This window comes from Lolium perenne, chromosome 1 (genome assembly GCF_019359855.2).
Source record: "Lolium perenne isolate Kyuss_39 chromosome 1, Kyuss_2.0, whole genome shotgun sequence".
Taxonomy (NCBI): Eukaryota; Viridiplantae; Streptophyta; class Magnoliopsida; order Poales; family Poaceae; genus Lolium; species Lolium perenne.
Genome location: NC_067244.2, coordinates 231,848,979 through 231,862,101, shown reverse-complemented (window position 1 = coordinate 231,862,101; position 13,123 = coordinate 231,848,979). Strand labels below are relative to the sequence as shown.

Genomic DNA, 13,123 nt, shown 5'->3' with positions numbered 1-13,123 from the left:
CTCCCATAAGATAAATAGCATGTTGGGTGAACAAATTACAGTTGGGCAATTGACAAATAGAGAGGGCATGACAATGCACATACATGATATGATGAATATTGTGAGATTTAATCGGGCATTACGACAAAGTACATAGACCGCTATCCAGCATGCATCTATGCCTAAAAAGTCCACCTTCAGGTTATCATCCGAACCCCTTCCAGTATTAAGTTGCAAACAACAGACAATTGCATTAAGTATGGTGCGTAATGTAATCAATAACTACATCCTCGAACATAGCATCAATGTTTTATCCCTAGTGGCAACAGCACATCCACAACCTTAGAACTTTCTGTCACTGTTCAAGATTTAATGGAGGCATGAACCCACTATCGAGCATAAATACTCCCTCTTGGAGTTAAGAGTAAAAACTTGGCCAGAGCCTCTACTAATAACGGAGAGCATGCAAGATCATAAACAACACATAGGTAATAGATTGATAATCAACATAACATAGTATTCTCTATCCATCGGATCCCAACAAACATAACATATAGCATTACAGATAGATGATCTTGATCATGTTAGGCAGCTCACAAGATCTGACAATGAAGCACATAAAGAGAAGACAACCATCTAGCTACTGCTATGGACCCATAGTCCAGGGGTGAACTACTCACTCATCACTCCGGAGGCGACCATGGCGGTGAAGAGTCCTCCGGGAGATGATTCCCCTCTCCGGCAGGGTGCCGGAGGCGATCTCCTGAATCCCCCGAGATGGGATTGGCGGCGGCGGCGTCTCTGGAAGGTTTTCTGTATCGTGGCTCCCCGGTACTGGGGGTTTCGCGACGAAGGCTTTAAATAGGCGGAAGGGCAGAGTCGGGGGCTACACGAGGGGCCCACACACTAGGTCGGCGCGGCCAGGGCTTGGGCCGCGTCGCCCTGTGGTGTGGCCACCTCGTGGCCCCACTTCGTTGGTCCTCCGGTCTTCTGGAAGCTTCGTGGAAAAATAGGCCCCTGGGCGTTGATTTCGTCCAATTCCGAGAATATTTCCTTACTAGGATTTCTGAAACCAAAAACAAACAGAAACAAAGAATCGCTCTTCGGCATCTCGTTAGTAGGTTAGTGCCGGAAAATGCATAAATATGACATAAAGTATACATAAAACATGTAGGTATCATCAATAATGTGGCATGGAACATAAGAAATTATCGATACGTTGGAGACGTATCAAGGTCCATGACCATGGAGGAATCGCTAGGAAGAGGATGTGGTCCTAGGAGAAATGCGAGCGGAGCTCACCGAAGGGAGCTGGTGGAGTCAAAGTTTGGCCAGACTCTGGCAAGTGTATGGGTGGAAGCAATTGGCGGGGCTGAATTTCCATCTCGCCATTAGGTGAGGAGGAGTACAGTCCGCACTCGACGCGTGTTTACGAGTTTTGATATGTGTCAATTTTTCATGGAAAATAATGATTGTTTTAGAGTTTTATCTTTGTTTATGGATGTGCTAGATTTTTCTTTCAAAATGTCAAAAAAATCTAAACAAAAATTTAGTGCGTATATGTCAACATTATATGTGTGCACACCATGTTTCGCGGATATTTTCTGCGTCCTTTGTAAAATAGACAAAGAAATGTCTCGTGAAAAAAAATTTTAAGCACCAAATTTTGTATTTTTTGCACACAACATACAAAACGACGGTTTTTCGCGAAACAACTTGCTAAGCACATACGATGTCAAGATTTACACATCAATTTTTTTGTTCAAAATTTTAACATTTCCAACTACGTTTAAAAGGCATTTAAAAAACCAGAAGCATGTTTCTCGGGTGCCAAAACACCTCGTCGGCTAATATTTCTATAGACTGTATCTTCCCCGACGGCTTGTCCTGGATATACCTTTCGGTAAAAGTCTTTTCTGCCTCCTCTTTTCTCCGGGCTGTCCATGACACGAGGGTGCGCCGTTCTCCACACACTGACGCATTGCCCGAGCTTAAGCTAAGCAGCAGCTAGCCAGCGCGTTTTATTAGGTCGCCGTCCTTTGGACTGTTGCGTGAGCTATATCTCTCGCTCCCTCTCTCTCTCCTTCCTACCCCTAATTCGTCAAACCAGTTCGGTGGGTCGCAGCTGTGTCGGGCGGAAGCAGCCCCGCGACCGCAAGCGTGCCGTGTGGAACCAACGATGCGGCCGCCGGGCGTCGGCGGCGGCGCCACCCCGGGCCGCCCGCGATGGGGCTCGGGCGCCACCACGCCGCGCTCCCTCAGCACCGGCTCCTCCCCGCGCGGCTCCGACCGCAGCTCCGACGACGGCGAGGAGCTCGTCGAGGTCACGCTCGACCTGCAGGAGGACGACACCATTGTCCTCCGCAGCGTCGAGCCCGCCGCCGCCGCAGCCGCCGCCGCGGCGGCCGCCGGTGCGGGCTCCGCCTCCTCGAGCGCGTCGCCGTCCCTGGCGGTGGCGGCGCCCCGGTGGGCCGACCCGGGCCCGCCGCGCTCGCGCTCGCCGGCGATCATGCGCACCTCCTCGCACCGGCTGCTGCAGTTCTCGCAGGAGCTCAAGGCCGGGGCCATGTCCCGCGCCAAGCAGTTCTCGCAGGACCTCACCAAGCGCTTCACGCGCACCGGCAGCCGCGCGAATCTCGTCGCCGACCCCTCCTCGGCCTCCGCCTCCGCGGCCGGTCCCTCCTCCGGCATCGACGCCGCGCTCGCCGCCCGCGCCGAGCGCCGCCAGCGCGCGCAGCTCGACCGCACCAAGTCCGGCGCCCAGCGCGCGATCCGCGGCCTGCGCTTCATCAGCGGCAACGCCAAGGCCAGCAATCAGGCCTGGATCGAGGTCCAGCGCAACTTCGACCGCCTCGCGCACGGGGGGTACCTCTCCCGCGCCGACTTCCCGCAATGCATAGGTGAGCTTCCCTTTGCTCGAATCTCCTTGCTCCTCCTCCCAGCAAATCCTTCCCGAACCGCTTCGCTTACTGCTACCCGCATTTGGTTCCGCGCGCGCGCAGGGATGACGGAGTCCAAGGAGTTCGCCATGGAGCTCTTCGACACGCTCAGCCGCCGCCGCCAGATGCAGGTCGACCAAATCAACAAGGACGAGCTGCGCGAGATCTGGCAGCAGATCACCGACAACAGCTTTGACTCGCGCCTACAGATCTTCTTCGACATGTTCGTCACTCACGCTCTCTTCAGCCCGCCAAACTGATTTGCGTTGTTTCACTTCGCTAATGTGCCTCCTCCATTTTATCAGGGTGGATAAGGACGCGGACGGCCATATCACCGAGGCGGAGGTGAAAGAGGTACTGTACTACTACTGCTGTGCTTCACATGTTCTTCCGTTTAACTCGGTTGGTCGTGCTTGGTATTTCTACAGTAGTACTGCAATTTTTTGTTTGACAGTATTTTGGCCTGTTCTTCATATGCTTTTCCTTTAAACCTGGTTGGTCGTGCTTGATATTTCTACAGTATAGTTTTTCGGTTCAATTATTTGGAGCATTTGAGCTGTCCATTTCCCCGGCTCTGTATCCATGTCCTTGTTTGCTGGTTGTCTACAAGTTTGTCTTCCCGGATTCTCGCATAAGAAAGAATTTTGGAAACCGGTGGCTTGGGATATACTGCCGACTAATCGAGGTCCCTGCAGCGAAAAGCTGGCGGTGAAAGCATCGTCTCTGGCCGGTCTCCCACACACACCAAATTTTCCTAGATATTGAATAGCGGCTTGTTCTAGAACATGGAAGGGGTGTTGCGTAAATTTACTATATGGATGGAGATGGAAGTCCATGGAGACCAGAACGTAGTTGTTGGTAGGGGCATTTACGTCAGGTTGATTAATTATTATAATCTGTTCAGAAGGGGGACTTCTGGATTAGAGGTTTGGTTTATCATTTTCGTTGTTGCCATTGTGTAAAGGGCCGAGCCAGGTTGTTTGTTTATCGTACTTTTGCAAGTTGTGATTGAAAAGGATGGTTTCTGATGATTAAAGGTGCCAATTGCTCTGTTCCAGATCATCATGCTAAGTGCGTCTGCTAATAAACTGTCAAAGCTTAAGGACCAAGCAGAAGAATACGCGGCCTTGATCATGGAGGAACTTGACCCGGAAGGCCTTGGCTACATTGAGGTAAACTATAGATTCCTTCTGGCTTACTACCAGGCCATCACTATCCTCTGGTTTCCTTGAAATTGTTCGCTGTCAAGATGGCAACACTATAATCGTCAAAAAAGAAGAAGATAGCAACACTATTTCTACTGAAAAACGAAGCCCAGTTTTTTTTTTTCTCCCGGAAAGCAACCATTCCTGCGAGTCAAATGCTGCCACCTATCTCCAGCAAATATCTTAGATAAGTCTATCCTTGTTCTCTTCCACGTTTCTGTTTAACATACCCAAAGGTTGTGCCAGTGACCATCTTACTTGATGGTCAGTCTGGGATACAAGTCCCGGTCACGTTTCTCCCAGTGGTTTGCAGTTTGCTCGATGTAATTTCTGGAGCTTTAGCTCCATTGCAACATGTATAAAACTGCAATTATTTGTAATAGAAGGAACCAGGGGCTCAGAGCAGGTAGATCTTCAGAAATCAACATCTGACTTCAGTAAAGAAACGTCATTAATAACTATATATATATTCATATATGTTAGTTCACTAAAGGGTTTCCGTTTTAAGCAATATCGACATAATTTAGCAAAAAATGTTATGGTGAGTAACATGTTTATACTGAAAACTGGCACAACCAAAATATCCAGCTATGACTGTCAAAACTACCAAGAGCACCATGTCCCAGCTGCTGGAACCGACATTCTAGTCGCAACTCTCAAAATGGATTATAAACTTAGAATCCTGATTATGCTTCCCTGTATGACCACTTATGTTCAGACTTCAGAGCTGGTCAGCACCTGCATAGCAAAAGATCATATGTAGTTCAGACCTCAGTGCAAATCTTCTCATAATTTACTTCCTTCAAATGCGATTTTCCCATTTGCGGATCTAACTGTATATTGCTTAATCCTAGTAAGAAATATATAGTTGATTTTTGCCATCCACCCTGAAATGTTACAACATTGATTTTTTTTATCCTATCAAAACTAGAGGCTATTGCAGGGCCTGCACTTCCTGATTTACTTCTGAAATTCTGTTTGGATGGAGCATTGCATAGTCAAATTATATCCACCATTCTACCTGATGTTGCATTTTTGAGACAGCGACAGCCACATTGCCCTAATCATACAAGCCTTGTGTCAAATCTCATTTTTAATAGGATTGTTGTTCTGGTATCATCATGGGTACAATTACTGTTGATCTTTTATTAGGTGTGAACTGTTATTTGTTTTATTTAGTAGAGAAAGTAATTGTATCCACTTCAAATACTGCAGCAGCCCCACTTCTGTGCTATTCAGAAAATGCATTGCATTAGCTCTATTTTGAATTTATTTCGCAAAAAAGCTCTATTTTGAATTTCATATGTGTGTATTTGTCTTCGCTAGGCTGCCTTTATTTTCTTGGCAGACTGTCCAAGTGTAGCACTTGTACAGGTGGATAGTCAATTCGACGCCCCTCTTTTTTAGGATGGAGTTATTGCATGCATGTTCCAAAAGATTTTAGCAGGTATAGTGCACTCATATGGGAGCCATGTGTGTCAGCAGATGCAGTTAAAACCTTGTGGGGCCTTCTGCAGTTTGGTGGGCTATTTGACTTCGGTTCTTAGACTGATGTGCACTGTTAACCTGCCCTGTATTTTCTGAGAAGTATCAGTGTATCACTAAGGATATTTCTCTTGTTGATGAGTCATAGCTGTTCATTGAGATAGCACAATAACCTGTCAGTGTTAAATCCACAGTACTTAATTATCCCATAATACTATGATGGTTGTGGCACGTTAAAAAACTCTGCTTTGATTTACATTGCAGCTCTGGCAGTTGGAGACCTTGCTATTGCAGAAGGATACATATGTGAACTATAGCCAGGCCTTGAGCTACACAAGCCAGGCACTGAGTCAGAACCTTGCTGGCCTAAGGAAAAGGAGCCCTATCCGGAAAATGAGCAGCAAGTTAAGCTACTATCTGGAAGACAATTGGAAACGCCTCTGGGTACTTGCACTGTGGATTGCGATAATGGCTGGATTGTTCATTTGGAAATTTATCCAATACCGCAACCGGTATGTCTTCACTGTGATGGGATACTGTGTAACGATTGCAAAGGGGGCTGCTGAGACCCTTAAGCTGAACATGGCACTCATCCTTCTACCTGTATGCCGCAACACCATCACTTGGCTGCGGAATACAAGAGCTGCACGGGCATTACCATTTGATGATAACATCAACTTTCATAAGGTTGGTCCTTAGACTATCATTGGCTTTAGATTTATGCAATGCCCTACCGTCCTATAAATTTCCTGCAAATTTCCTGCAGAATTATTGTTTGATCACATGTTGAATCTTGTGGAATTAACCCATGTCCTAATCATTGAGGATTTGATGGGCATGAATGCATGTGTTTCCTCTATGAATAGTAAAATCGAAAAAATACTAAAAAAGAAAGAAATAAATACTCCCTCTGTTTCATAATTCTTGTTGTGGTTTTAGTTCAAGTACATTATAAATCATGCGTATAGAGAATGTATGCAGGTATCTGCATGTCAAGTTTGAAACTAGAATACAAAAGTATATAACATGTCGGAAAAAGATAAACAGTCCAAGTAATAGTACAAGGACCGGATTTTTACTGTGCAAAAAAATACAGAGTTCCATTTTCTCTTTTTTGTGTAGGCCACATATGATCATATTTTTTCTTAAAAGTTTGCACAAGTAAGTATCAAGGTAATATATAGGAAAGCTCTTATTATCAACCGGCTGATGCATCAGCTGGTTCGTCCATCACGTCATCACGTCGCGCGTTGCCACTGTTAGGCCCACCTTTCAGCAAACCACCGGCCCAAACGTGTCTACGGGTGCCCTTCCTGCACACCGACTGGTCGATTTCCGTAGAAAGCATAGCTAGCACGCTCTCCCTCTCTCTGGCTTCTGTAGCTAGCATTGCATGTAAAAAGAAACTGCCAGTGCCCGCTCTCTTTAGGTAGCTGCTGTTATGTTTCATAGTGCATGCACAAAATAGCTAGCTAGCTTGACCACCGCTCTATTGCAGCTGGCCGCTATCCACCTCCTCCGTGCACTCGGCCACCGCTCCCTCCTATGTCACTCTCCCGCGCGCTGCTAGGCTGCAGCTCCTCCTCCACATGAAATGCTGCTACCGGAGGTTCTCGGCCATGCCTGGCCTCCGCTCCTGTGTGCCTGCCTGCCACCGAGCTCGACTCGGCTATGGCGGGTTGCTGCTATTTGACCAAGGAAAACTTCTGGTGATTTTCGTCGATGTTACACACAATTGTTACGATTTGTGACATACGTGCATCATTTTTGTTGTGTAAGTATGAGCAAAGTGGTACAATGATTTTTGTGTATATGATACACAGAAATTTGCACCAATGTTACATGCGTGTCACTGTAATGTTGGATAATTTCGACATATTTGTTGGATGCATTGCACCGAAATATTGTACAACAATGTCACATTTTTGAAAATATTAGATACACAGATAAAAATGTTACTTTCGGGAAACTTTTGTACCATTGGCAAAAAAAGTACTCCCTCCGTCCATAAATAGATGCCAAAGATTTGTCTAAATTCGGATGTATCTATACACTAAATTGTGGCTAGATACATTCAAATTTAGACAAACTTTTGGCATCTATTTATGGACAGAGGTAGTACCATTTTTTCACGAGAAAATAAAAAATGTTGGAGACTGATGTTACATACTATAAAAAAGTTGTTACACGCGCACCGTTTTTGTACCGCATCGGATGCACGGAATTCGCTCACTTAACTAAATCGGACGGCCCGGAAGGTGGCTGATGAGAGACGTTTTTACAGCTGGCTGATCCCTAGCGTTCGCCTAATATATACATGCGTGATATATTTCCAAGTTTTCTGGAACTTTGAAATACTCCTCCTGGTTCAAAATAATTGCCTAAAAGTGGATGTATCTACACACTAAAACATGTGTAGATACATCCATTTTGCGGCAATTATTTTGAACCGGAGGGAGTACTATTTTTGAGTTTTCTTTGAAAATCAGGTCCACCTAGACCCATGTTCTCCTGGCTATTTTCGATGTCCTAATCCTATAAATTTCCTGCAGAATTCCTTTGTTTCGAACAGGCTCAGGATAAATTAACGTATTTTGTGTTGGAAAAGATATCTTTGTCGTTTCCAATATCTCTACCTAGTTTCTGCAGTCTAGGGTGGTTGACCTGAATGCATGTGATGCATGAAAATTGTGTTAAATCCATGGTTCCTCCCATGGTTGATGGTTCCTACACGTGGGCCTGACTTGTCACATGGTAGCCAACCATAGGAAGGGGAATTAGGTACATCATAATAGAGCTGAGTTAATAGGTTCCTCCTGCATACTTTCTATCTGAAAGCTTTCTCTAATTTTACTAGTACAAATATTTGGCCCGTAGCAGTGCAGTTTAGAAGATTGGTTATGAATCTGAAACAACAAGCATGCCTAGTTGTTTTTAGTTTAATCAGGTCAATTTTTTTATTGGCGTCTGTTAAGCTGCGCCAATTAATTTGGGCCAGAGGGAGTAAAAAAAAAAACCTATGGAAAGGTAATTTTTTTTGCGTCAGCAGGTTTGACTTGCACAAGCTAAGATCCTGAAGGCATGCTTCTACGTGACTGTTAAAGAAACAACCTTGGGGTCACGTGTATATAAGCTCTGCACTCAAATAAATTAAGAGGCACAAGAGAAGCTAAACTCTTGTTGGCACCATTGCAGAAGTCAGATGGGCCATGATGAGTTGATGACAGCCATCAGCTGATAGTAATAGTTGGGCAGTGTCAATGTAAAGACAGCTCATGTGAGGTCCAGCACATTTTAATGCAGAAATGAAAATAGTTTATAAACAGAAAGAATCCAGGCGCACAATGTGATCATTTGTGGTTCCTTATGTGTCTGTTATCATAAATTCCTATGCTAGGCTAATGTGAACATTTTTCTTGTGTTGTAATTGCAGACTATTGCGGTGGCAATTGTGGTTGGTGTTATCCTTCATGTAGGAAACCATCTTGCATGTGATTTTCCAAGGCTTGTAACTTCGTCAGATGTAAAGTATGCTCCGCTGAGCCAGTACTTTGGGCCTACTAAGCCAACATATTTGACATTAGTCAAAGGAGTGGAGGGCGTAACTGGAGTTATTATGTTTGTCTGCATGCTCATCGCTTTTACTCTAGCAACCAGGTGGTTCCGCCGTAGCCTAGTGAAGCTTCCAAAGCCATTTGACAAGTTAACTGGCTTCAATGCGTTCTGGTACTCTCATCATCTGTTCATCATTGTATACATATCACTTGTTATTCATGGAGAGCGTGTATACCTTATCCTGGATTGGTACAAAAGAACGGTTAGTTTTTATCTTTTCTTCTCCTTGACTCCCTTTACCAGAATAATTTTGTAACTATCTAATCTCTTTTGCAGACATGGATGTATCTTGCCGTTCCTGTTGGTTTGTATGTAGGGGAGAGGACTTTGAGATTCTTCAGGTCTGGCAGTTACTCTGTCCGGCTGTTGAAGGTCAGCCCCCCATGATAATATTGAAACTTGAGTTACATTTCCATGTTTGGTGCGCTAACACACTTACATTTCAGGTGGCCATATATCCTGGTAATGTTTTAACATTGCAAATGTCAAAGCCTCCAACATTCCGTTACAAGAGTGGACAGTATATGTTTGTTCAATGTCCAGCTGTTTCACCATTTGAATGGTACATGCCTCTAGGCTAGTAAATATATTACAGTTGAAAAAAATCTACCTTCAGACTATCTAGTACCCCCTCTATCCCAAAATATAAGGCACACTCTTTGAGTCTTTTCACACGGTCTCTGATGCATAACTTTGACCACTAATACATACTATCAAATTATATTATAAATATAAATCATAGTCAAAGTTATAAGTTGACCAGCAAAATTTAATAGCACCTAATATTTTGGGACGGAGGGAGTATGCTTAACGTAAAATTTGTTTGTAGAATAGGTACCCACTATACTTCATTCAATGTTAAATACCTCTTTACCCTTTTCAGGCACCCCTTCTCGATAACTTCAGCACCCGGGGACGATTATCTGAGTATCCATGTTCGACAACTTGGTGACTGGACACGAGAGCTCAAGCGCGTATTCTCAGCAGCTTGTGAGCCACCAATGAGTGGCAAAAGTGGCCTCCTTAGAGCAGACGAGACAACCAAAAAAGCGTATGTTTGTTATTCCTATTCAAAAGCAGTAATATGTTTGTGCAATTGGGGATTTGACAATTTTTTTTTCTGAAATCGCAGTTTACCGAAACTTTTGATTGATGGACCCTACGGTTCTCCTGCGCAAGACTATAGCAAGTATGATGTTTTACTACTTGTTGGATTAGGAATTGGTGCAACTCCTTTCATCAGCATATTGAAAGATCTGATCAACAACATCATCAAAATGGAGGAAGAGGAAGTAAGTGATTCTTTTTTTACACTCCTACAATAAGGACTAGTATAATTGATTCTTAAAGCCCTCGATTGCAAATATATTTTTAATAAAACTCTGATTAGACTGAAATCTTTATCATATTCGCAAATTGCAATTGGCTTCTTCCTTTCCCCAAACTACAATAAGAACTATAATAAGATTTGGTTATTATTTTCTATGTGGGTTATTTTGTGATATATTTACTAATACAATGATAAACTAGACCAACTAATTGCTAATTCATCAACCTATGTCTGCAGGAAGCTTCAACTGATCTTTACCCACCAATCGGACGCAATAATGCTCATGTTGATCTTGACACCCTTATGAGGATTACTTCAAAACCAAAGAGGGCTTTAAAGACAACAAATGCCTACTTTTATTGGGTGACACGCGAACAAGGCTCTTTTGATTGGTTTAAAGGAGTCATGAATGAGATTGCTGACCTAGATCAAAGGGTAACTATCATCTAAACTTTTTCAAGTGACATTGTGTTTGTTCAGTATTTAGTTCTTACAGCTGTCGTTCTTCATTTACTAGAATATAATTGAGATGCACAACTATCTCACAAGTGTTTATGAGGAAGGGGATGCTCGGTCAGCACTCATCACAATGCTGCAAGCTCTCAACCATGCCAAGAATGGAGTTGATATAGTTTCTGGAACTCGAGTAAGTTATGAGTTATAGCACACCAATCAGTCTCTTGCCAGTCTTGATATTTGCATTGTTTGTGTTTGAATTTTGCTATGTTATTAGGGTGAGATGTGGAAAAAAAACATGTTCTCACGTTTGTCAAGCTGATTTCATGCTATCATGATTTACTGATCTACTGATTTTGCAGGTCCGGACACATTTTGCAAGACCAAATTTTAAGAGGGTACTATCTAAAGTAGCATCCAAACATCCTTATGCTAAGATAGGCAAGTTACTGTTCACACTACCGATACTAGTAAAGCTTTGTCTTCTCATGCTTTTAGCTGTGAAATAATATCCATCAGAGATGAATTTCCTCATAAAACAGCATGAATATAATGCATCTAAAAATGTACACAAGCCTCTCAACTTTCAGCATTTGATAGGGAAACTAATAGCACAGTTATGGCTGGCTAACTAATTTGGGTTAATCTGGTAATGGTAACTCTATTGCTGCATACAGGTGTATTCTATTGTGGAGCTCCAGTTCTAGCGCAGGAACTAAGCAAACTTTGTCACGAATACAATGCCAAAGGCGCAACAAAATTTGAATTCCACAAGGAGCATTTCTGAAATCAGGCAACTTGCATAGTAGGAAAAATAACACGAGATTGTGCTGTATGTATGTCATTTTTTCTTGTTGCGCACTGGATTTGGGAGAGAAGCAGCAGTGCTTGCTTTCATGGTGCATCTACAGCCAGTTACCAGTGGACACACGTCTTGCTTGAGATACTCAGATACAATAAGAGCACCAAGAAAGATAAACTGGGGTTCAGCTGGTATTACATACACATCACATCAATCAAGGATTCAGAAGTAATATTTCGGTTGCACCTGTGAGGGCATCATCCCCTCTGTACCATCTCACACGGTGATGTTGATCTCCTGAATACGGATTGTGGTTTCGACTGTATGTGCTGAGTGACACAGGGAAAGGCCACCATGGGAACAAAGCTAGATAACTGTATATTTGCACGCAGCTGAGTTGTCAGGCCACAACAAAGTTTGTTCTAACATTGTAATTATACACAGATTGAAAACAGACAGGAGTACAGTTTGCATTTCTTTTTGTAATTAGTGTAGGTTGGTACTGTGCCACGAGAGAATAGCAAGCATTCTTTTATTAGGTGATGATGTTTTTACACATACAGATGCTGTAACTCTTATTGTAGCGAGGCTCTTTGCTCTTATTAATTCGCACTCATGTTTGTACATACTACATATTGATGTGTGGAAACAGAAACCAATTTTTGTGACAAACCCATGAGGACTAAGAGCGTTGCATTATTGCATACAGGCAGACATCTCAATCACTTCCCCACTTGAAATGCATGCATGTTGCGGCCCACCGGCCAAAGTGTCAAGTGGCTCAGTCTACTTCCCAAACAACGATGTATTGCTTGGGCGGCTATCAGATGCACTATGGATAAAAAGAAAGTTTCCATGTTCCGAGAAAATGCAAAATTGCATCTCTGATTTAATAGTAAGAATCAAGGACTGGGTTGACAAACAATAGCACCAATTTGTATAGTACTACCATGATTCGTGGGGGGACTCGAGCACTCTAGCCCTGGTGGGCCGCAGCTTGCCAAACCTAGTTTCCACAGTGATTTTGCTAAGACTAGTTATAGTAGAAGTATTATAAGTAGTACTATCATGCATCTCATATCGGCAAAAATTAGATGTGCACAATAAGTAATGAAGAGAGATGTGAGCGTGATATCATAAGTAGATACGGTATCATGTCACATAGAACTAGAAAAGTTAATAACAAATACATCATGTACAAAAATTTACATTGTGATTCTACAAAAGATTAAATTATGATATTGCCTTACGATAGTATGAATTACATAGGTGCTATCATAAACTAATACAAATTTGCTAGTTCTCAGCTAAG

At 43.3% G+C, this 13,123-nt stretch overlaps 1 protein-coding gene across 1 annotated transcript; it reads left to right on the top strand.

Moving 5' to 3' along the window:
• Positions 1-2,065: 2,065 nt before the first annotated feature.
• LOC127326322 (respiratory burst oxidase homolog protein A) lies at positions 2,066-12,437 on the top strand. Its single transcript, XM_051353197.2, has 14 exons — positions 2,066-2,879; positions 2,982-3,141; positions 3,224-3,272; positions 3,977-4,090; positions 5,873-6,295; positions 9,042-9,425; positions 9,500-9,595; positions 9,670-9,785; positions 10,107-10,274; positions 10,356-10,515; positions 10,791-10,988; positions 11,071-11,199; positions 11,372-11,450; positions 11,687-12,437. Exons 1-14 carry the CDS (start codon positions 2,159-2,161, stop codon positions 11,794-11,796), a joined length of 2,907 nt encoding a protein of 968 aa, XP_051209157.1. The 5' UTR covers positions 2,066-2,158; the 3' UTR covers positions 11,797-12,437.
• Positions 12,438-13,123: the final 686 nt, after the last annotated feature.